Raw genomic sequence first — 26,194 nt, 5'->3', positions numbered from 1 at the left:
CCACCCTACTACCTCGGTCGCTTCTATTTAGCGATTTAGTAAAAATCGAATAATACCAGTAAGACCTTTGCATTGCTTGTTAGTGGGATATTGTGAGCAAGGCACAATAAATGTGACTCTTAATAAATTTAATAAATTACTTTTTTTGTAAGTGTGCATTTAGTTATTTACCAGTTTTTTCCTTTTTTATACATCACACGTTTTCTTACTGTTGCTACAATAGTATTTGCTAAGTTCGGTAACAACTACGGACACTAAATAGCGAACTAATTTTTCCAACGGTGGCCACTCCTCGACATCAACGAGTACACCACAAATGGGAGGAGTTGCTTCGCCTATACTCAATTTGGGGATATATGCCTCAGTTTACTATTACTCTGGCTTATAGCAGAGGACAGTACATGTAATTAAATTTAATTACAATAAATTAATCGAAGTAAACCTGTTAATGGTCCAGGGGTCTACTTATTTGTAGATTGACTCAACTGTCGGAAGAAAGCAGTACAAATTTCCATATTTTGGTTGAATTTTTCTTACTCGAATGTACATACATATGTATGTGTGTAATTCAAAAGAACTTCGACTTCTTACTCAATCAAGACCAATTTTAGATAAATAGAAATTAGTTCATTATCGAGATATGCATAGTAGGTGTGCTCATATGCATGAGTATAAATATTACTAAGCACATTTTAGAATAAAAAAAAATTTGATTAATCATTCGGTAAAAAAGTTAAGAAAACTAAAGTGATGCATCCAAAACCAATTTGGCCATCAACCTTAAAAGTGCGTCATTGCCTATATCGAGCAAACCAATCATCCGTTGCCATAAAAGATAGACACAAATATACATACATACATACTAGAGTATGATAAATAAGCAATCGTAGGTGAAATCGAATTGAAAGGGAACTTAAGCGCATATATGTATGTACCATATGTATGCACTATGTATGTATGTATGTACATATGTATTTGTACATATTATTTTTATCGAAAATACGTTTCGCGCTGATGACTTCTCATTGAAGAATAGTAATTGAATTTGGCAGAGTACCATGTGTGCATACTTGTTAATCAAATAACAGAAAAAAACCACAAAAAGGAATAACAAAGAAGCAAACAATAGCTTTTGCTTCCTAAAGGCATTAAAAGATTGCAAATGAAGATGGACAGCTCAAGATGAACGAATGATATATGGCAAGTTGAGACATGTTGCGCTTGTGCGATAGGTAAGTGAATATATTTATGGGTATGCATACATATGTACGTAAGTAGATATAATTAAAAAAAAACAAAAAAAAAACATTGCTTTTAACTTATTTTAAATATTTCTATATTACATTTCTTTCTTCTCATTTTTACCAAATTTTAATGATGATGCTGACATTTGCCGAAGGACGAAGAATACTTCAGTGCTCATGGCGTATATTATACACACACACCAACATGCAAGTGCATATACTTGCACATACGTGCATTGATCACTGTGTATAGTATACATTTGTATGTGCGCTATCTTGTAGTAAGAGGGAGATGCCGTCTTCACCTGGCACACGTAAACCTATCTAGTAGGAGGTGTGTCGCGGCGTGCCGAGATGTTGCCGACTATCGCTGCCAGTCAAAAGGCAACATTGCTGCCGATGTTGATTGCCGTTTACCGATTGCCGATTGTGGCTGGCGGCGCGTGCGATGTTGTTGCTATGAGCACAACGGGAAAACAAATCGAGTAAGAAAAATTTTAATTTAGCTTTCAGTCGTGTACGGCGCTTCGAAAGCGAAAGGTGTAAAAATGTAGTGTCTTGCTCCGGAACAATTTGTACGTTGAGGCGTGATTAGACGTGTTCGCGAAAAAAGTCAAACAGGAAAGGTGTATTTTTCAAACTTACCTGTTCTTGCTATGTGACACACATGTCACTACGTAGCAGGTGCTACCGGTGCATGGTAGTTTTTTGCTAGCTAAAAAGTGATTTGGCAGCAGCGTACAGCATAGAGGATATGCGAGCGTATAGAAAACTAAAGGATCATAAGTGCATTTATGAAAAAGCTGTAAAATGATATAATTTAGATAATTTAAGAGAGAAAAAATATGCTAATTTTCAGCAATGTGGAATTGTGTGATTTATTGTGTATATTTATTTAAATCAAAATTAAAAATAATCAATACATGGATGTATGTATGCAAACATGAACAATAATTCAAATAATATTAGATAGGCTTACAAAGGAGGAGTACACACAATGTAGTATAAATATAAATATAAATGAGTGATTAATTTATTTAAATAAAACACTTAACAAACAAACTAACATCGAGGCGAGTTGAAATCGCTTTTTAAAAATATAAAAAATATGCTTTAAAAGAAATTAACACAATACAAGTATATATAAAATTGCAGTGACATTAAAAGGTACGCGCTGCTAGCCTGTTCGCATGAGTATTTTATGATTATTTTTTTAAGCCAAGCGCTTCAAATGAATTAAAATAAAAAAACGAATTAAAGCAACAATAAGCTTTTGAGCTGTGAACAAAGCTCTGTTTTGAATATCTCCGAATAGCGGCAAAAGGCCACATTTAGTGCTTTGAAGTGTTTCATTCTTCTGCTTAAGGTTGGAAGAGCAGAAAGCACACAAACGTTTTTTGTAAACAAAATATAAAAAAAACATATGCAAAAAACGCAATGTGAAATGTAAATAAAACAACGAGAAGTAGAGATCAACACAAAATTAAACGAATTAATGAAGTAGAACTTAGTATTAGTATGAAGCGGGTAGATAAAAAAAGTAATTATAAAAACTCATGCAACGTTACTACAAAAATACATTACCAAAAAAAGCGATATAAAGTGTACAACTTTTAAGACATTTAGAATTCGCAAATCAGTGGACTTTTGACAAAAAAAAAAAAAGATTGCGTTTAGATTTTTTAATTCTGATCCCTCATGGCAGCATTTAATATTTCAATTCAACTTTCATTAAAGTATGTATGTACATTCTTAAGCTGCAGCAAAGAGCATTGAAAACACAGCAAAAGAGAGGATTGCAAATGGAGAGTGTTGAATCGAGTTAAGTTTTGTCAAAAGTCCACAGAATGTCAGTGAAGTAAATATAATATATGGGTAGTACATAACGACAAAGTAGTTGATATGATTCAGCGGCAAGGTATTTTGGCATAGTACATAATATTAGATATATATTAGAAACAATATATAGTAGACGAGTAGCGGTCCGGTGGTGACGCGAAAATGGAATAGCTTATTTTTTGTAAATAGTACAACATTTCAAATAAGATATAGTTATTTTCTTCGATTTAATTACATTAATAGTAAAAGCTTGAAACAATATTATATTTTTGTTTTTGTTTTTGTTTATTTTTTTTTTTTTTTGTAAAAGAAATATTACATACAATTTTCATATATTTTTTTTCCCCATATTTTTTATTTACCACAAAATATTCATACTTTTCTTTTTCTCGCAGCCAACCCACAACGGCTATGCCAAGGCAGTAGAGCGCATAAACAACACACGATCCCAAGATGAGCTGGCTAGTGAGCTGCTTAAAAATAAATTATACCCGCTGTGAATCAACCTGTCTGTCGTTGATGATGCTGGTGCTGCTGACAAATGTACCATCAAATAATTAATCAGCATATTTCGTTGTTTAGATACAAGCGACTAATGCCAACTAATGATTTGTCCTATGTGGCTAATCATACAAATAATGATTCATTAAGGTGAGTGCCAAAATGAAAATGGCTGTACAACTGTATTTATTGTGAAACATATAAAGCGGCGCGCCAAAAGGCAGAACACAGCAAGCGCTGGCAACAAGGAAGTACGGAGAGAATCGCGCGCGGTGTCATTTGGTAACCTGCCTACTTCGCAAACCACATTCCCGGGTAGTTGTGCCTTACAGCGATGTTGCTTCGAAGCTTGAAAAGTAGTTACGAGGTGCTTGGAATAGTGTCAGCTGGTCAGGCGTTTATTTTTTATCTTTCATCTACTTCTACTATATTCTTTTTTTCATATATGCATATATTTTTTCTCTGCCTCATACATAGCCTATTTTTAATATATTCGAAAACAAATAAAAATTGATGAAAAACAAATAAAGTACTGTCAGCCGGCAGCAAAACAATAAATAATGGTTTCTATTTTTTACTTTCCACTAATAATGCGAAAGGTGCTGTATTTTTATTTTTATTTTTATTTTCATTTCTTATTTGCCAGTGCTTCTAGAGCGGAGAGCATTCCAGGCATGGGTGGTGTTGGACGGGACGCGGGCAACGCAAATGCTAAAAATACAGGACGCTAATCAATGTGATTTCAAAATAGCCAATGGCTAATCTCCATAAGCGCTAAACCATTTTCGAATTTTGCTATGAATAACCATTTAAAAAAAAAATATAGAAAATAAAAATACGAAAACTCAAATAATATATTGTATTATTCGTATATATTACATGTATCTCATGGAAAGCTAGAAACTTGAGCAATATTTGTGCACTGCACGTACACAAAATTCGTCGTACACGAGTCCACTGCGACAGTATGGGGCTAAGAATAGCCAGGCATTCATTTAATTTCGTTGAAATTTATGTTTCTTCCACAATATGAACGCATATTTTTATGCATGATGCTACGTATCTACATACATAACTGCATATATGTAAATGTACGAGTGTGAGTATATGCATACATACATACACACGCGCTCAACGACCTAAATTTTGCGCACGAACCTTTTGATCCCCTAAGCGAGCAGGTGGTGGCGGGTCACTAGTTAGCTACTAATAAGTTACATTTATGCCCACACACATTCATATATGTCTCTATATGGATAAGTGACATGCATGGCGTGGAAATGCAATTTGGCGCAGTGCATAAGACATTTTCGTCTATTGTCTGTGCGCTAGTCGCTAAGCGTTGGCTTTCGACCCATAGCAATGCTCACAACTATGCTGTATGTGTGCATGTGAATATTGAACAAAATGTATTAATGTATAGATGTATACATTGTACATTTATCTGCTAATAATTCATGCTAATAACAATAAAGAAATATATTTATATACATATGTATGTGTGTAAATATATAAGCACAACCGCTGAAAGTAGGTTTGTGTGGTTTTCAAAGTTGTAGAAGATAGAAAATTTGTATAGTCAATCGTATGTTTTTAGACTGAATGTGCGTTTTGCGCACGTCCCCAACAAAGTATGGCATGGTACATACTCGTACATGTCTATGTATCTAGCTGGCCAACTTTATTAAAAGCGGTTCACAATTTCTCCACATTTTTGGTTTTTAATTTTTTGAAAATTTTTGTGTGTGCCAGAATTAGAATTTTACTTTGAGTGTTCTTTCTTTTCTTGTTCTTGTTCTCGTGTGTTTCTTGAGCTTTTTTTGCCTAATTGGTTTGATGTTACTCATACGCCCATCCCCTACACTCACCTACAAACATGGTTGTGTAAGTGTTTACATGGGTATGTGTGTGCACGTTCATTCGCGTTCCACCTTTGCCTGTGCGCATTTACACTAATGTGCCGCGTAATCTATTATGGAGTATGGAGACTCGCACGCTGCGCGTTTGTGGAACTCATTGGATTCCACAATTTTCTTTTCATAGCCATACACAATTTTAGCTGTACAAGAAATGCCAACTACTCTTACTTTATAAAATCTTTAATTTAGTATCTTTATTTTCGTTTTTATCAATTGCTCACTTTTTATTATGTTAATTAGTAGTAAAAATATTTTGTTTATTTATAATTTTTATGCTCGTTTCTGTTTTGTTTTTTTTTTTGTTTTTTGGAGAATTTTTCTTTTTCAGTAATAATAAAAATTAAAATTTGTTGTTTCAGTAAAATTTCATTAATATTGTTTCAAACTTTTACGACTAGTTGTAAGATAATTAGTAATTTTATCCGCTTTTTTTGTTTCTTTTGCTGATTTGTTCTCGTACCACTTATTGTGAACACTTGCTTTAATTTTTGGATCGTTTTCTTTTCATCGTCAACGTTCTTATTTTTTAAATTGAGTATTTCATATTTGATAGTTAGGCTAGAGCTAGGAGTTTCTTTCGGTTTTGTTAGACTACGTCCGTCAACGTTTTGCATTTTTTGTTCACTATTATTTCATTTTCTTATTTCTTATTAATTCAATCCTTACTTTTAACAGTCAACTTAGCTGACGACTCGACCTGTCCAGTTGATGAGGTAACACGAACGGTGAAAATGCCCGAATCCTCCTCATAAGTTGTTCCAATAAGTAGTACGGCACTATTCCCATCAAAGATCATCTGAAAAATATATAAAAATGAATCTTTAGCATCACGGAAAAGGAATAGTGATAACAAATTAAAAATAGGCTGCAACATTAGTGCTGCCACGAAAAATTCGTTTTCAAACAAAAATTGAAGAAATTTTCTGAAGCAGACGCTCTTATATACTTATATGTATATAATTGGCGCGTACACCCTTTCTGGGTGTTTGGCCCAGCTCCTCCTCCTATTTGCGGCGTGCGTCTTGATGTTTTCCCACAAATGGGGGAACCTACAGTTCTAAGCCGATTCCGAACGGCAGATATACCTGCCGAGGGTGCCCGCTATTAGAAAACACATTTTCTTAATTTTGGTGCTTCACCCAGATTTGAGCCGACGTTCTCTCTGAATTCCGAATGGTAGTCACGCACCAACCCATTCGGCTATGACGGTCGCCTTAATCAGCCATATTTTGTTAACAAAAAATTTGAGTTATGTAACTCATAAATATAATTTGAGAATAGACACTCACACAGACTTTATACTTTGACGAATAAGAAGTGAATAGAATACAATTTAAATAACACCTCAAATATGTCTTTAAATTCACACACATACATATGTATGATCCTTAAACAGAAATCCTTTGAGATCGCAAATGCACTTTAGAAATGTTAAAGCTTAATTCCAACAAGAATTTAACTGCGCATGGACTGTACAGACATCGCAAACAGCTAATCTCTGTTTACATTTAAGGTTTGCGGACAACTGATGTCTACCAAATCTGCCTGTCTCTGTATGCCATGGTTGCGCTGAGCGAGTTCAAATGTCTTATGTTTTGGTTTGCCAAATTATTTATTATTTTCAAATTACTTCGTTTATAATATTGTAGAAAATATATATTCTATCTAAAAAATAATGGAATGGGCAATTTTCTTTAAACAAATCAAAATTATTCACTTCTTTTACGTTTGCATAGTTAATGCTCTGTCTGCGCCTAAAAGGCTCTTGTAAAAAATGCTAATGCTAAGGTGATCATAATGTGGCTATCACTGTTAAGATAACATTTCCTGTTAAGCCGACAACGAGAGTTACCGAGAGCTATATAAGATAACAATCCCATGGGAATTAGAGAATTTCAGCGAAAACTGTAGTTACGGCTCGGCGAAAATGTCATATTGCATTTAAAAGTATTGATTTTGTTATAAAGTAAAAGTTTTTCTATCATTTGCCTAAAAGTTCATATGTACGAGCGTACTTGTTTGTATGTAGGTTGTTAGTTAAATTTTGAAATATGGTGGCAACATTGGTGTGTTTATGTCAAATCTGATATTATCAATCTAAAGTTTGAAATTTTTAATGATAATCGTACACAGAAGGTAATTTGAAACGAGTGCTATTGGTGTTGCTTGGCACTTGAAATATTCATCTTAGGTAAAAATGGAATAAATTGTGAACATTTTAAACAGTGAGCTAATTTTTTGATGAAGTACTTCCGCTAGTACTCCAAATTCAATTTTAGTAGCACTTATGGTGGTGATAATTCAGAAAGTGTGGCTAATATCTGCCCCTTAACCGGCTGAAGAAATCAGCTGATTTGCTAACAGGAGTTGGTTTGATAGTGGTTTATTTAGCGTACAACTGAGATTTTGTTGGAGATATAAGACTGATTGGATAAGCGCACGAATACTTGTGAAATAAGCGGATATAGTTTTGCCGTCGAATCTGCGATGACGCGGCAACCGGATTTACTCTCACAATTTTTTTTGGCGGATGGCCAAACCGTGTAATCCTTTATCCTTGGCAGCACTTCGAACGCCGAACGAATTACGTGAAAAATCGTCCAAAATCGGTTGTTATGTCAGAAATATCGATGCTTTGGGTGAACTGATATTGCAAGGTCACCCTATGTCATGTCCCGAGACTGGGCATTAGTTTCATTTGTACACGTCTTAATTTAATATTGCTTGAACATTTGGCCGCCAGAAGGATTTCGCTAATAAAGCAAGCAAAAAACAAACCTTGCCAAAAGTCAATGCGATTTTCGAGCTACTTGAAACTTTCACTATTATACAAAAATTCAATTGGCTATAAAACTGCATACATTTTTCTTTTTTTAAAAAATGAAATTAAAAATTTCGAAATTTTTATAAACATGTGGATTTTTTGTTTGATTTGCACAAAGTTTGAAGGTGGATTTTGTAGTAGTAGTAGAATAGTAGTAGTAATTGGCGCTTACACCCTTTTTGGGTGTTTGGCCGAGCTCCTCCTCCTATTTGTGGTATTCGTCTTGATTTTGTCCCACAAATAGAGGGTCCTACAGTTTCAAGCCGACTCCGAACGGCAAATATTTTTTATGAGGAGCTTTTTTATGGCAGAAATACACTCGGAGGTTTGCCATTGCCTGCCGAGGGGCGACGTTCTCTCTGTGAATTCCGAATGGTAGTCACGCACCAACCCATTCGGCTACGGCGGCCGCAAATGAACTATATTTTCATAAAAAGAATATAAAATAAAGAACAAATTTATGGGAAACAATTCATCAATAGGGGCTAGCGCGATAGTTATTTCACGCGGAGAAGGTAGATGCGGTGCAAATATATCTTAATCTGGACATCCCGTATTGAGGGTAACGAAGGAGCAGATGAACTGGCAAGAGGGGAACGAGGAGAACGTTCTTGAAGAATCGGTATTCACACCACTGGGTGCAATGAGGAATACAATTTCCTCAAAATACCTCCGAATCGCGGATTGTATATGGAGAGACCAGACGACATGCAGAATTAGCAGAACGTTATGGCCCACCTACAACCTCAAACAATCGTCAACATTTATTAACATGAACATCATAACTGGCTTTTGGTATGTCGGGGGACAAGCATAGTTGTAAACAAGCAGAGAAACGATTTTCCATTTCCTCTGTGAATGTCCTGCCTTATGGAGGAACAGAATGTCAACTCTGGGCAAATCACTGTTCAAGAGTCTCGGATAACTGTCTGGCTTAGCCGTCAATAACCTAATAAGGACTTTAAACCGCACAGGCTGGATATAGTCAGCAGCTGTAAAATAACTCTTAAACAAATTTGTAGCGAAGATGTGGCAACAAAATGGTGCGGAAGCGTTAGTTGGATTTTGGATGAACCATCACTTTAACCAACCACCAATGGTACTATACGAGTACACAATTATAGATTTTGACCTGAACAAAATGTAGCTGAGTATTGTCGCACGAGATCTTCGCTTTGTCCTTAGACCGCTGTGATCGAATAGGTTTGAGCGTGAGCACATTCGGTAGAGCGCAGTTTTGATATCCACTGCGGGCAGTTACAATCCGATTCCGAAACCTCTTTATGCTTTATTAAGGGGTTAGGGGTAGTCAGAATTCAAAATTTGCGTTTTCGTTAAGTATAGTATCTTTGAGTTATTCAACAATTAACAAAGGGCGTTCGGCCCAAAACTTTAAATGCGTTTTTCTCAAAACTATGTTTTTTGAACTGGTGATCATTGTAATTTAAAAGCCGCTTGGTAGGTTTCAGTAAAATTTATACCGCTTTTGAAAAACATAAAAAACTCGTGCCTGATTGAAGGATTTTTTTTCGAAAATTTTTTCTACTTGACGAAGTAATGCCGTCATCTTCCGTCTTATCAGAATTATCTAATAATCAAAGTAATATCTAACCTATCATCTCTAGATCGCTTAGCCATCGTGTGTGGGATAAAATATATAAAAACCCTGCTGGTTCCTCTGGCAGTGAAATTCGTTCTGACTCTACCGTCGTCCCACAACATAAGTTTGCATTATAAGGAAGATAAAACTTCATCGCAAATGGTTCCTAATGTCTTTGAATGAAAACGTGACTGTTTTACTATACCTACTCGTACCTTATCGCTCAGAATGACAGAGCTTGCGAGAGCCTTGGAGCTAAGAACTAATTTGGACGGCTATATGCCGACACTCGTCCCCAAAGGATTAAAGTTTATGCTCGTTGTCAAAGTGACATTTTAGATTAAAAAAATTTTTTCTGTTTTTTGTTTATTTCCTTCAGTTGTGAGTTACAGGGTGCTAATAATGGAAGTCAACAAAAAGAAAATGGGGTACACTTTACACACAAGAAATAATCTAAATTGACCGGCATGTGAGTAGTCGTAGCATCGGACAAGAGATAAAGATCGACCATTAACCAGTTTTAAATCATTTGCGCAAATTAAAAAATAAACTTACTGGATTTATTTTTCCCCCAAACTAATATGAATAAAGATATTGATGAATAAATAAACACTTTCGAGAGAAATATTATAAAAAGCCACTGTAACCAATCCATCCACAACCCCCAAGTCGACACTCCCTGTTACAATAAGCCTTAGAATTCTTTTAATTTAAAATAGCCAGTCTTAATGGGAGATGCTGTATTAAAAATTAAGATGCTTGAAGATGGTAAAGAGGCTGTTTTCGGCTCTCTGAGTAATAGAAATTAACTCTCAGATGTAAATGGCGGCTCGGATGTAAAGTGTGTTTTCCATACTGTTTCGAAGCCATGCAAAAGCAATGGGTGCTTTAGGGGAGAAAGAATATGTCTGCTGAATATTAGCTGAATCATTGAAGATCAGCCAATAACTTTAAATTAATATCGAATCACACCCTCTGGCCCATCTACCCGGCAGCATACAAAGACGTCGCGTTATTGAAAGCATTCGGTACTTTCCAATAAATCTGGCAGTAATTTAAATGAATTTTTAAAGTCTAATTCCGCCCAGCAGTTTATTTTGTGTTCAGTAAATTGAGCGCTGAATGAAGTAGGAGTTTTTGGGAAATCAAAAATACGTCTTCGAGGCTTTTTATCTGCTGCCATCGGTCCAAACACCATTATAGAGAAAAAAACATTGGTCTAAACACCCTTCAAAGCTTTATCTGGCAGCCTATTAATGGATATTTCACCCACTTCATGCGTAATCAGGCACAATTTATCTAATCGAGATTTGTTGAAATATTTGACGAACGGACAGTGCGTAAGTTGTTTGTTCCATTTTTTTTCTGAACCACCATACTAGCATATCTATTTCGACTCCGCTAGGGTATTACAAAGAACCGTTTTATGAAAAAAATACCCGGGTAATAAAGCAGCAAGGAAAATTGCAACTTAGCCAATATTAAAAACAAAAGCATAAATTTAATATGAACTCACTTGGAAATCAGGGGTTTCCGGTATAAGAGCACCCTCACGGAACCATTGTACACTGGTGGCTTTCACTTTGCCGGTAACGGTGGTTTTGAATTGAGCTGGCATACCCTCCGTCACGGAGACATCCTTCAGTGCAGTGATGGTTGGTGGCGCATCGAGATTCTCAATTGGACGCACCTTCAATTGAGCGCTGGTCTGAATGCTACCCAGCTTATTCTCAGCGACGCACTTGTATGTGCCCTCGTCTTCGGGGAAGGCTTCAGAAATCACCAGTTGATAGTATTCACCTTGACGTGTCATTTGGAAGTAACGCGATGGTTTCACAATGTTTTCACCGCGTAGCCAGCGTGCCGTTGGTGTGGGTTTGCCTTCAATGCGGCAACGGAAGATCACTTTGCTACCTTCTTCCACGGATTGGCTCTTCAGTTTCTCTACAATATGTGGCGGCTTTTCGCTGCCAGGTGTGGTGGGTTTCTCGGGTTTGGTGGGTGATTGTACGACGCAATCCGCATCACAACGTGCTTCACCGGCTACATTAACGGCTACACACTCATAACGGCCCGAATCTTCGGCAAACGGTTCGATAATGAGAAGCGTGTAAAGATTGTCCTCTTCAAGCATTTTGAATTTGATGCTTGGCTGTACCTTCTGGCCATTCTTCAGCCAATAAACATCCATTGGACGTGAACCGGTTACCTTGGCGTCGAAACGTGCCAATTGACCAGTGGATACTGTTGTGCTTTGAATAACATTGACAAAGCTGGGCGGCGTAAGACCACCCTTGCCGGCACGTCGACGTTCCTCAACTACCAAATTAGCGCTGCATTTCGCAGTACCTCCACGATTCTCAGCGATACATGAGAATACGGCCGAATCCTCGACGAAAACCTGGCGTATGATTAGTATGGACTTGCCGCTAAAGGTGTGGATTTGCAAATCTGGTGAACTCTTGATGGGGAAGTTTTCACGGTACCATTTTACAGTTGGCATTGGTTCGCCATCGAATTCCACTTCAAATTTGGCTTGTTCGTTTTCGAACACGCGACATGGCTGGATTTTCTTCGTGAACACAGGTGCTTTTGAGGGTTGTACTGGACCCTTGACAACGCGCTCCTGCACGGTGCCTTTATGTTCCATTTCAGTAGTTTCGGTAGCAGTAATTTTACGTGTAATCTCCAAATCACCTACTACTTCCTTTTGAGTTTGCTGTTGTTTGTTCATTATCACTTCGCGGCCATGCACGGATGATTCAGCGGGTTCAATTGGTGGTCTCTTTACAACCTTCTTACCGACAGTGGTTGCGGACGACTGCTCTTCCCTGAAAGTTAGAATGAAGAAGCGAAAACTCAGTAAAATTATTTATCAAAAGGACGATGACTTAAAAGTAGAGTTAGGTACTAAGACTTACAAATTTTCCTCATATGATTTGGCCATGCCCTTGGCAGCAGAGCTTTGCACGATCTTTTCGCCGGGTATCGCATATTGATGTGATTCTTGGCGCAAATTGGTCTCCTTCAGCAATTGCTCCGTTTCTAGTTCTTGAAGTTTGCTGTAGTAATCCTCACTCTTTTTGGCATTAACCGTTTGTTGCCATTCGGGAGCCTCGGGCTTGATTTGCTTCGGTTTCAAGTGTTCGACACCCTTCAATGGCTTACCCTGTTCAGCCAAATACTGCTTGCGCTCATCGAATATTTTCTCCAATTCGGTTTCTTGGCGTTCTTTTTGGTAAGCAGTTAGTTCATAATCATACCAAGCTGTAGGCAGGAGAAGGAGTGAAACGGTGAATAAAACGTATATAGGGTGTGTGCGTGTATTTTACAGTAAAATAACCAAATTAAAAATTCGCAATAAGTAGTAGATAGTACAATTTTAAGCGAAATGAGAATATTTACAAATACTTACACATAACTAAAGTACAATAATTTATGATTAGTGATCTTACCTGATAAAGAATGCATTTAGTTTAGCAGTAAAATGTGAACTTACGTTACGAAAGCATTCTAGGTTTAAATGCAAAGCTAAACAAATTTGCGGGTAGTGTTAAGCATAAACTATGGGTTTTAGAGAAGCTTCATTCCAAAGGAAATCTAAAGAATATATCCTTTAAGTTGGCCGGTTTTATTTACTTTGTCATAACTTTTATACTTTGCGCACTCTGAGGCCCCTCAGTTTCATAACGAAATTGTTTTTCATTGCTTTAATATTTTTTTTTTGTGTCTATAGCGTTTATCAATTAAGAAGAACAAATTACAATGCAACATTGAATGAAACGAAAAAGCTTGAAATTTCGTATTTTTTTAATTTGAACGCCTGTAACTCAGTACAATTCCGAATGACACAAAAAAATTATGCAGAGAAATGTGCCGTTCAATATTCAATAACCTTTGCATGGTTTCTTTCAGATCAATGTTCAACTCAAAGGTGTTTGATCGTAAATAATCGAGAAACATCGATTGCTTTATCGATATTTCACACCACAAAAAGGAGGAGAGCTCGGAGAAACACCCAAAAAGGGTGTAAGCACCAATTGTTTATTTATTTTATTAAATTACTTTTGATGCTGAGGGCGGCCGAAGCAGTATGAGCTTGCGCTTAGTCTTCAGCCGTCCCAACATTCTTCCGAGAGTATTTTTATAATTGATGAAAATTGAAGAAATACACCAGTCGTTGGTGGAGAGACTCGTTCGTAAACTTGTAAAGGTTGCATGTATACGCTACACACACTTATCAAATAAGGCTGCTGTTTTAAGACATTTAACTTTTTATCTTACTTATTATGACTTTTATTATAAACCCTCTTTTTCTATCCCTGTAATGCTTCATACGGATTTTTCATTGTTCTCAGTAATGCTGAAAGTTTGCTTCTACCAACTCTTAAGAGTACGAGGCGCCTTTTCTTTCACAGCTTCAACGTACTCAAAATTTGCTCATCTTATAAAGTAGATTTGCACTTAAAAATAGATAGAAGCCATTGGATGGCCTTATAATTTCATGCCGTACTTGACTAGAAACCTCTTGGCAGACAATGCGCCTTATCTTACTCTATTTCTAGTTGCAGCCTAAGTCTATACTACTTGTTCACAGAAGTGAGAAGTATGCCTATGGTGATGGCAAAATTTTTTGTAGCAATAATTTCGATTGCTTCATGGTTTATGAATTATATGATTAGTAATTATTCTGCTCGCAGAATTGGAAGAGCATGAAGAGCTTGTTCCTTTCGCCACTTCACCAACTTCGAATGAGCTAAGGAAGTTTATAATTCTTCTTCTTCTCAATTGGCGCGATAACCGCTTACCCGATTTTGGCCGAGTTTAATAAAGCGCGCCAGTCGTTTTTTTTCTCGTGCTCATACAGCGTTCCATCGCCTGCGATATTCGTCGTTGACAACGTGCAAAGGTCCAAAAATTATGCTAAGAAAGTAGGAAGTGTAGGTATGACTCTGAGCAGGAGAATAAAAACCTTTCAGTTGTTTAGCAAGCCCCGACAGTTGAATCGAGTATTAAGAACCTGTTGGTCGCTCGTTTTTCATGGTGAGAGCGCTGCAGGGATGCCAGTAATGCTGTTATCTATTTAATTAGCATTTTGATGGATGGCGTGTTTTTTCACCTACTTTTATGGTGATCAACATTGCACCGGCTCGAGACAAGAAGGGCATTATGATAGAGGTGGACTAAAAATTTCAAAAACTCGTATGACGCAAGCTCATTATATTGTATACAGTTATTCACCACAATAGAGTTATTCACCACAATAGAGTTATTCACCACATTTTGTGATGTGATCACTTATCAAATAAGTATTGATGTATATGAGTATAAAGTACAATATTAGTTCTTAAAAGTATGAACATTACACAAAAATATATATATAAAACGATCATGTCAATGATAATTGAAAGATGCAAAGAATTTTGAACCTTTTATACATGAATGGATTGAAGCATGCTTTAGTGGACTACCGCTAGCGAAATTTTTTAATTAAATTTGAAGTTAAGTCTCTTAATAAATAGAAAATTTCTCGATTTTTAGTGATATATGAAATATGAAAATACACGTACACATTAAAGAAGATATGAAAAGGGATAAATAGATTCACTGACAGAGAGAAAAAGAGAAAAATATATGTAGAGATAGAGTGAGTGAGAGCGAGAGGGTGCGAGCGAGAGAGAGACAGATACAGAGATGCAAAGAGCGTGAGATAGAACTCTTGCAACATTCCTCAAAAATATTTTAGAGCCAAAATATAATATAATAGTTTCTTCAACATTGTAAATTATAAACCAATTTCTACGATATCTGCATACAACTGAAAATACTCACAGATTATACTCTAGACAAAATAATCATAACACAAACATTTACAAAATACTGCAATAAATGACACATAAGTATTGTAACCTTAGCGTTGCCTCAAAACTCCACAATTCGTCAGCAACAGCCTTTGCGTTCATCCACAGAAACGGCAGCAGGCAGGATAGCACTTCTTATGTGGATAGCAGCTTGGATGGTGGGTGTTTTTTTTTGTTTATGTTTTTTTGGATTGGGTGCGGAGTTTCAGAATGTGACGATCAGGAAGGAATATAGGATTGTTTTAAGGAAGTGGGCGCATGATCAAGGATTTGAGTGTGTGAGTAAAGCTAAATGCTACTCAGTTGGAAGTTCGTATAAACTTTTGTATTTTGTTATATTGGTATCTGTGATTACTGAGCCTTTGCTGTGTTTTGTGTTTTTTTCAATGGTGGATAAATATTTTGATACTGACAGTACTCTTGTAGAGTAAGGGCTCAGAAATGTTTCTGTATTACTTTTGAATCTTTGTATATTGTTTCTAATTATACAGTTCATAGGCTGTGGTGAGACTGATTACTCTGTGATATATGTATATGTGGATCTTTGAAAGTCAGCACTTGTCTGTATGTAATGAGACTGCCTAGAAGTTTCTGTTTGACTTTATTCCTTCATATTGAAATTCACTTAAAGCCTGGGCGTGGTATAATCTGATTTTTCTCCTGGTTATTTTTGCCCTATCATTTCAGTGTGTATTTTGGCAGATATGTATGTATGTATTTTTCAAAATAACAATTGGTAACTATGGTGGTGGGTGTGGTGGATATGCTGAAGAAACGTACTTATGTATTTATGTACATATGTATATATACAATGCCTGATGTATGTATTTTGGTTATTAAAAAAGTAGTAAATTAGAGTTTTGTACAAAAACACCTATAAACTACATTCGCTTGTGAGTTTTAAAAATATATTGCGTATACATATTTATAATTAAAGTATTTTTGTTATTTGAATTTGAGTGCATAAGTGGCGTTTCTCAGTGCAAGGTTAGCTCTACTTTTTCGTTAATCTAAGTTTAAACGCCCGATTTCGCAGGTGTAAACTCAGTTTAAAAATTCACCACAGTTAAACTATGTTGCACTGAAAAACTGGTCCTAAAAATATATTTATGTTTTCAACTAATTTCGTATTAGAAAAGCTATTAGGAAAAGTGTTAATTTCTGTAGTGGAATGTAAATATATGTGTAGAATGTATCCAGCGTGTACTTACGACGTGGTGAATTCTTCAATACGCCGCGATAATCATCTGAACGCTCTACCACGTTCAGTGCGGTGGTCGCAATCGCTTCACCGACCGAATTGCGTGCGATTACTTCGACTTTGCCTGTATCGTATTGTCGTGTTTTTGGAATATCCAAATGGAACATTCCATCGTTCGTTAGTTTATAACGTGAGCCCTGCAAGACAAATTAGTTAGTATGGAACACTATAAAATCTGTTGCATGTGTCTGGCTTACATGTACAACGGTGTGACCATTGATGAGCCACATAACTCTCGGTCGTGGATGACCGGTTACGCGTACACAGAAGCGTGCCGGTTCGCCTTCCTCAACTGTTTGCGGCTCCAATTTGCTGACGAAAGTTGGTTTAGCTCTAGGTTTCGCATCCGGATCCACCTCGTCTGGCACACTGTAAAACAAAGGTAGATTGTTTTTTTATTTGAATCGCCTAAATACGGTAAAGTCAAATTTGTTAAAAAAAAAATAATAATAAAATATCAGGTCGAGAACCTCCAAGCATACATTTCGTATTTAGAGCACAATTTGCAAGTAATTAGCGCCATTTCTGGATACAATATGGAGCTTGTACGAAACTGCGAATGTGAATCGAAATAGGTTTTAGACCTCTTCGATTCGCCAAGTTTTAGCAAGTGGCGAATAGAAGGAGCAATTGGTAAAAAGAAACATATGTTGGTACTACTGGAAAAGAGCTGCCAAAAATTACATTTGCTTGGAAGCACTTAATGAAAATTAGTAAGACGGCGTTCATGCAGGTAAAAACTTCTTGCTTCATCTCGTTACTTGTGATACTCTTGCTCTGTCAACACGTTTGAGTTCTCTTTCTTCTCAACATTGTTGTTGGCTTTAGACTAATTTCAAAGTGTGTGAACACGACGGGCACCACTAAATGAGAATTCGCAATGTTGAAGATACAAAAGACTACGTGCATAAACGCAGTCTAATAAAAAGTGCTCCTTAAAATATGCAACATCAGTGTTTTGCTTCAAACTAGTCGCTGATATATGAAGAAGCATTTTCACCACACCCTGTGTGCACTATGGAGAGCCAGTGCGCTAGAATACCTGTTATTAGAAACGGTTATAATATTCAGCAATCAAAACTGAAATTTACATAATAAAAGTATGCCCGTTCGTGTGCATTTAAAAAAAAAAATTATAAATATGGTTAATTTTAAGTGTATTTTTCGATTGGTTGTAGCATCACCATTAAACTCGACGTAATGAAATTGAAACTTTCATTTGATTCACTTGTTCATTTCTGGTTTTCTTAGTTGGGCTAAGCCTGTGGTTTGCCAACCATATTCGAAATTGAAAAATGTTTTTTGATTAAACCTTCTTTTCTTTTTCTTGATACTTGAGTTTTGGCAATATTTTTCCTACTTCTAAATAGTTTTCGCTTGTTAAAGGTACCTGTTCGCAATGAATTTGATACTTATACTCTATGTATAATATAATATTATAGACTGCACAATTAAATGTATTCAGGGATTCACATGTGCTTTCTAGCGGCAAAGTTCAACCTACTCGTGATAAATGGAGGTTATTTTTCATAAGCCTTGCTTCTTCTGTGGGCGCTCTGCTTAGTAGTCCGCATGACTTATAACCATACTTTGGTGGCAATTTGGAGGAGCTCTACTAATTCAACTTAGCTTATCAGGTAGTAATAAACTTAACAGCATCGAGCCCACCTGAGTTATTAAGTTCAAATTAAGAAGTTTTGTAGCCTCACCGCTCAATAAAAATCCACTCACAATACAAAAGTATTAAGCCCTCTCATATTAAGGGGTCATATACAGTGAGAAGGCCGAAAAAAGCGAATTTCCCAGAATTGTTTGTGAGTAAACTTTTAAATATATTGACCTAAAAATTTGTACACATATTATGTTATCTTTTAACTGTATTTTAAGACTTAGTATTTGTTGTCATCTTTCTAATAAATTCTCATTTTTGGATTAAAAACATTTTTGCGCTTTTTTTCTCGATTTACGCATGTTAAAAGATTTTGCCAATTTTTTAAAAGACTTCATTTTCACGAAAAAATTACATATGAACGAGCTCAAAAGTTTACTGCTGGGCTAAGCTGCTTATACTGACTACCACTCTTAAATATTTTCCAGTTTGGGGAGAGAAAAATAAAAATTTACATTTGAGGTATAAAAAAAAAAACTATAACACACTGTTACTTTACGCATCTAAATACATTAGAAGGGAACATTTACTACAGGCATGTGCATAAAAGAGACAGCGTTCCAGGTAAGCGCTGCCGCTCTGGCGTTGTACTTTCAAACACTTTGAAACGCCTTTTCAAATTTGCGTATAACTTCGAAAATATTCACCGGAGCGATATTAAATCTTCTGTGTGTATTCTTAAATATATGTATGTACGTTAGTGGTGGTGGTATCACAATGGACCTATGAAAGGTCTAAGTGTGGACATATGAAAGGCCTAGCTACATTAAGAAAAAAAAATAATAATAATAAAAAATCGATTTTTTGAAAATTCTAACTGTATATAACCCTTTAACGCGCTTTGTTTCCCCCCTTCAACTGACCCTGCACTTAAAAATTAATTTTTTTTATTTAATGTAATATCTTTAGTGTAATTACTTTTACAGATCTACGACACTGCAATTTGGATCTTTTACAGCTCCGAAACTATTTTTGGGTTACCGTTATAAACACCACATAAAACCTATTTTTGTCTTTCTTTGCTTTAAAACTGGGAAAATACCAATACTTATCAAAAATCTCTCGTAAATTTATTTTAAGGTACTATATATGTATATGTAGCGCTCGATACTTACACTTGCCATGAGGCCTCCATTTCTCGTATGCGCTGAATAGATGCTTCCTGCATATGCGCGGGTAATTGTGAATCGTATACAATGCCAGGCTTGCCGGAGACTTTAATGAATGCACGAGTCTCGTCTTTGCCATAGAGATTAGTGGCACGGCATACATATTCACCGCTGTCCTCTGGATATACCCAACCAAAGTTCATGGCCACATAACCGAAATCGTAGATGGGCTGGAAGCGATTCTCTGCAAAATGTAAGGAAGCATGTGAGCAAAATGGTCTCTTTATGTCTCGAATTACAGCAAGTGTGCCATTGTACCCAATTGTTTCTGATACTTACTGTATAACAGCGGTTTGCCATTGAAGAACCATTCAACCTTCATGTTCGGATCTCCAACTGGCGCCAATTGGCATTCGAATTTGCTAGTTGCCATTTCTGTGAGTGTGGTTTGATCCTTGATTTGGGTAACAAAACGTGGCGGTTGCTTACGATCTGGATCGTAGAGGTCATCCTCAGTCAAATGCACTTCTGAGGTATATTTCTTTATTGTGGCCTCCATTTGAGTGAGGGTTTCTGTACGTTTCATGCCGCGTGGAACTTGGTTTTGTAGCAAAATCGTTGGCAACTCTGAAATAGTCAAACATTTAATAGTCACAATCGTAATTATATTTAAGCTTTCCACTTACTTTTGCAGGAAATTGTTGCCCTAGTACGCGCCTCGCCATATTTGTTCACCGCACGGCACACATATTCGCCCGAGTCTTCAGCATACACATACAAAATATCGAGCGATGCATAACCCATATCGAAAATGGTTTTGTAACGATGCCCGCTTGGCAGTAACTTGCCATTGCGATACCATTCCACCCGTAAGTTGGGATCGGTCTTTGGCTCCACTTGAGTCTCGAAACGCATTGCTTCGGCTTCTTCCACTGTGACATTTTGGATTTCCGTAACAAACTCTGGTGGTCCGAAGTCGGGTTCCTCTATCTTTGGCACATCGGGTATGCGACCACGTTCAAGTTCCTTCAATTTTTCAGTCGTCATGCCGTCGGGCAATTGTGTATCGTATATGATATTATGTTTGCTCTTGCAAGTCACCTTGGCAGTGGTTGTGGCGGTGCCCCATTTATTGGTTGCACGGCAAGTGTACTCGCCAGCATCACGTGCGTAGATGTAATCAATATCCATGGCAATGAAGCCGAAATCGTTGAGCTGATGTACACGAGAACCGGTTGGCATAGGACGTCCATTGTAGAACCAATCAATACGCATTGTTGGATCACCAACTGGTTCGACACGGCAATCGAAGTGAATTGGTCCACTTTCGGGTACATCGAGGTTGTCTTTAATTTCCTCAATGAATTTAGGTGGATTTGGTTGTTCCTCGTCGATCACTATTTCTTCACGTTTGTGCATACTTTCTTCCAGTTTCTGCAAACTCTCCGTACCTGTACGGAAGTTCGAGGGCAATTGTGGCTCAACAATGATACCTTGGCGTCCTTTCACCTGCAGCTTGCACGAAACTGTGGCCTCTCCATGTTTGTTTGTAGCCTTGCAAGTGTACAAGCCCGAATCGCGTTGATAACAACCGGCAATTTCCAAAATTACAAAGCCAAAATCGTTGATTGTCTTGATGCGGGAACCAGCCCATAGGGCTTTGCCATTGTGGAACCAATCGACACGCATACTTGGATCATTGACGGGTTGCAAGCGACATTCGAAGTGTGCAAGTGAATTTTCGGAGATAACCATATCGAATGGTGTTGTTATAAACTCTGGTGGTTTACCACTCTCATCTTCCGGCGCGAATTCCGTACTGCGCACACCCAGACCCTCAAGTTCTGCAATGCGATCAATGGTGCCTTCCATGCCCTTTGGCAGTTGAGACTCCATGATAATGCTGCGTTTGCCTTGAATCTTCATGGTGGCAGTGGTCACAGCTTCGCCGTATTCATTGATTGCACGGCAAGAATATTCTCCCGAGTCTTCAGGATAGACTGGAGAGATTTCCAAGATGGCAAAACCAAAGTCGCAGAATGTGCGGAAGCGAGAGCCTGCTTTGAGTGGGCGTCCATTCCAGAACCATTCGACACGGAGGCGTGGGTCGTCAGTTGGTGTGACGCGCGCTTCAAAGTGTGCATTTTCACCTTCACGTAGGTTGTCGATGTTCTCAAGAGGCACAGTGAACACTGGTGCCTTGCCCTTGCTTTCTTCAACAGTTTCGTCGCGGGTACGAATCATGCTGTATTCAAGATTAGCAATCTTTTCCAAACCACCTTCCATGCCCTATAAAAGCAAGTTGGAAAATAAAAGAATTATTTTCATCGTTCAGCTGAATTTATAATATACATATACCTAAATAGGTAAACTAAAGTCGGTTCCAATACTTACGCGTGGCAGTTGTGAGTCCAGAATTAAGTTCGCCTTGGAAGTGCACTTCAGGGTGGCACGTGTTACGTCTTCGCCATATTTGTTCACTGCACGGCACTCATATACACCTGAATTCTCCTCGTAGCAATACAATATATCCAAAATGACTATGCCAAAATCGTGGAAGGTACGGAAACGGTGTCCATGTGGCAATTTCTTGCCATTGAAATACCATTCAACCTTAAGATCTGGATCGGTAACAGGCGTAAGACGTGCTTCGAAATGCGCACTCTGTCCCTCCACCAATTTTGTAATGTCCGTGATTTGAGTAATAAATTTGGGTGGTTCGGCCACCACTGGGGCACTGGTATCACCCTGTTGCCCTTGAGGGCATTCCAGCTCACGAATTCTTGGCAATGAGTCAGGCTGCAAGGTGTCGTAGAAGACGCCACCACGGCCACGGCAATTGAGTGTTGCGCGAGTGAAATCTTCACCGTACTTGTTGTAGGCACGGCACATGTATTCACCACTGTCATGGTCTTGTAGATAGGCAATATCCAATACAACATAACCGAAGTCGGACACAGTCTTGACGCGATTTGAATGGCGCAACAGTTTTCCGTTGTGGTACCACTCGACCTTAAGATCAGGATCATTGACTGGTATGAGTGTGCATTCGAAGTGAGCTGACTGACCATCCTTAAGTCCTTCCAATGATTGAATGTGGGAAGTGAAGCGTGGTTTTTGGCCACGTGGCTTTTCAACGCATTCTAGTACACAGCTAATTTCAGCGCTACCATATTTGTTGGTGGCACGACATGTGTAGGTTCCAGTGTCTTCGATCTTGGTGCCCAGAATTTCCAATGCAACCATACCGAAAGCATAAATGGTACGCACACGATGACTAGCTTCCAGTACCTTACCATTGTAGAACCATTCAATGACCATACTTTGGTCCCCAGTTGGTATGAGATTAGCTTCGTAATGGGCAATCTCACCCTCACCAACATCCTTGATGTCAATGAATTCAGTGGTGAAACGAGGAGCCATGCCTTCTTCTGGCTGTTCTGGTTTCTTTCCGTCCTTGCGTAGTGATTCCTCCAAATCTTGGATTTGTTCCAAACCTTCTGCACCTTTTGGATGTTGTGTCTTTTCGATAATGCTTTCTTTGCCAGTGCAGAAGATGGTTGTGGTGGTAAATGCTTCACCGGCCTTATTGTACGCTTTGCAAGTGTAAATACCTTGATCGCGCTCATAGATTTCAATCACATCCATAGTGACGAAACCAAACTCACTAGTCATCTTAAAGCGTGAGCCATGCTGAAGAATCTTGCCATTGAAGTACCACTCAATAAATAGGTTAGGATCTTCCTTGGGTTCAACGTTGCCTTCTAAATGGAGCGATTGTGCTTCGGAGAGATGGAATTCAGCTTGCAATGGTTTTGTCCAAACTGGCGCTGGGTATTGGGTTTCGGGCTTCGAAACTTGGCGGGAGTAGCGATTTGCCAATTCCTCCTCGGTTTCCCTAACAGCCTCCAAACCAGCTTCGCCTTGTGGATGTTGAGTATCTAAAATGAAAGTCTTACCACCAGTACACTTGAGTGTTCCGGAGGTTGTGGCTGATCCTTTACTGTTGGTTGCTTTCAGTGTGTATACACCGCTATTCTCTGGGTAGGTATTAGTCAAATCCAGTGCACAGTAACCAAAATCGTAAATAGACTTAAATTTGGCGGCAGCTTGTAATGGTTGCCCATTGTAGGACCATTCGATTTGCATTGTTGGGTCACGTGATGGTTCGACCATCGATTCGAAACGTACGTTATCGCCTTCTTTACACTCGATATTGTTTAAATGAGTAGTGAAAACAGGGACTTCATAGACTGGCTCGGGTGCCTCTGGGCGTCCAGGTTTGGGTGCTTCCAATTCACCAATTCGCGGCAACGAGTCTGGATGTAGTGACTCACCTTGGAACCAATGACGATCTTCAATCTTGAGACTGCATGTCGATACAGCTTCACCGATTTGGTTTGTGGCCTTGCAAGTGTAAATAGCAGAATCATCGGCGCGCAATCCGTTAACGGAAAGCGTAACCAATCCGAAGTCGAAGGTGCTGCGTATGCGTGAGCCAGTAGTGAGTGAGATACCATTCTTGAACCACTCAATGCGTAAGTTAGGGTCAGCTCGTGGCTCAACTTGAGCTTCAAGCAACACGTGTTGGCCTTCGGAGAGCTTGTCAAAGCTCTGTAAATGCGTGGTGAAGACTGGAGCTTGTTGTGGTGTAGTATCAACAAACATTTCTGGCACACGGTTCATGGCAGCCTCTTTCTGGCGAATAGCTTCCCAAGATTCAGGTATCAGTGGTTCGCCGGCGATGTTGGATTTAGTTTTCACTTTCATGGCAGTAGAGGAGACAGCTTCGCCAGCTGCATTATAAGCACGGCACATGTACACACCAGCATCCTCAGGCACAACTGCATTGATGTCGAGTGTAACGAAACCGAAATCATGCGTGGTGCGCAGGCGTGAACCCATCTTCAATTCTACACCATTGATGTACCATTCAAACTTCAGTGATGGATCGCCAACTGGTACCACACGGGCCTCAAAGTGAGCGTGTTGGCCCTCCCATAACTCAGATGGGCCTGTGAGTAGCTGCGTGAATATTGGTTTTTCGAATGCTCGCTCTGGTTCTTCGGCGCGTGGTGCAGCTGGGCGTTCCAATTGGTGGATGCGGCTTATACTATCTGGATGCTGAGTATCCATTTGAATAGATGCTTCAGTAACCACGCGCATAGAAGCAGTAGTGACGGCTTCACCAAGTGGGTTGACCGCGCGACACATATACACACCTTCATCCTCTTTACGGATATGTGAAATGTCCAAGGAGACAAATCCGAAGTCGTGTTGTTTGGTAATACGGGAGCTATCCTCGATGAGTTTCTCGTTGCGGTACCATTCTACCTTCAGATTGGGATCACCAACCGGAATAAGGCGGCACTCGAAGTGCGCAGTTTGATGTTCATTAATGCGATCGATATTCTGCAATGGCTGTGTGAATACTGGTCGCTGTCTGGTACCTGGTGATTCAATTTCTGGGCGTTGGAAGGGAGCATTCGATTCGAGTTTGCGAATCTTCTCTAAACCTTCAGGGTGTTGGCTTTCCGAAATGATAGTACCACGAGCATTAACCTTCAAACTTGTTGAAGAAACACACTGGCCCATTGCATTGACAGCACGAACAGAGTATTCACCAGCATCCTCTGGCACAGCATGTGTGATGTCCAATGAAACATATCCAAAATCGAAAGTAATATGGAAACGTGAAGCCGAGGGCAATGGTTTTCCATTGTGATAGAACTCAATGCGCAAGTTGGGGTCATGAACTGGCGCTACCTGAGCCTCAAAGTGAGCTGTTTGACCTTCAAAGATTTCAGTAGTACCACGCAGTTCGGCAGTGAAGTGTGGTGGACCAATGGGTAAATCACCGGGCTCGGTGCGCGCTGGAGCGGCCTTGGCTTCCAATTTCTGTATTTTCTCCAATGCATCTGGATGCTGAGTATCCAGTATCATGCTGCGACGGTTCAATATACGAACATTACAGGTGTTGACAGCTTCACCAAGCAAGTTAGTAGCTTTGCACATGTATGTGCCTGAGTCCTCACCATAGACATGCAAGATGTCCAAGGCGACGTAACCAAAGTCGTGTGTGGTTCTAAAGCGGTGACCGGTTGGTAGTTGCTTGCCATTGCAGAACCACTCTATCTTCAATTTAGGGTCGTTAATTGGTTCGACACGACACTCCAAATGGGCATGATCACCTTCCTTAAGGTGCTCCAAATTACTGAGCGGTGTCAGGAATATGGGTTTCTGGCCCTTTTCTTCCACAACAGGTTTAGAAGGAGGTGCATAGTTCTCAAGCTGGCGAATCTTCTCTAAGCGTTGGGCATCCATGGTGTCGAGGTCCAATGTCTTATTTGCTGTAAATAGGATATTT

General features: G+C 38.7%; 1 protein-coding gene across 2 annotated transcripts in view; it reads right to left on the bottom strand.

Moving 5' to 3' along the window:
- LOC128859652 (titin) overlaps positions 1-26,194 on the bottom strand; it is a 144,547-nt gene that overhangs the window by 100,082 nt on the left and 18,271 nt on the right. For both annotated transcript variants that reach the window (XM_054096639.1, XM_054096640.1), the window contains exons 7-15: positions 22,222-26,177; positions 20,514-22,116; positions 20,167-20,454; positions 19,834-20,071; positions 17,247-17,418; positions 17,000-17,186; positions 12,849-13,194; positions 11,444-12,758; positions 6,170-6,299 (exon numbers count right to left, since the gene is read on the bottom strand). In XM_054096639.1, coding sequence (XP_053952614.1) covers positions 6,170-6,299; positions 11,444-12,758; positions 12,849-13,194; positions 17,000-17,186; positions 17,247-17,418; positions 19,834-20,071; positions 20,167-20,454; positions 20,514-22,116; positions 22,222-26,177 — 8,235 coding nt within the window. The remainder of the gene's footprint in view (positions 1-6,169; positions 6,300-11,443; positions 12,759-12,848; positions 13,195-16,999; positions 17,187-17,246; positions 17,419-19,833; positions 20,072-20,166; positions 20,455-20,513; positions 22,117-22,221; positions 26,178-26,194) is intronic.

This window comes from Anastrepha ludens, chromosome 4 (assembly GCF_028408465.1).
Source record: "Anastrepha ludens isolate Willacy chromosome 4, idAnaLude1.1, whole genome shotgun sequence".
Lineage (NCBI taxonomy): Eukaryota > Metazoa > Arthropoda > Insecta > Diptera > Tephritidae > Anastrepha > Anastrepha ludens.
The sequence above is the reverse complement of the archived record's forward strand: the minus strand, read 5'-3'. Positions and strand labels throughout refer to the sequence as shown.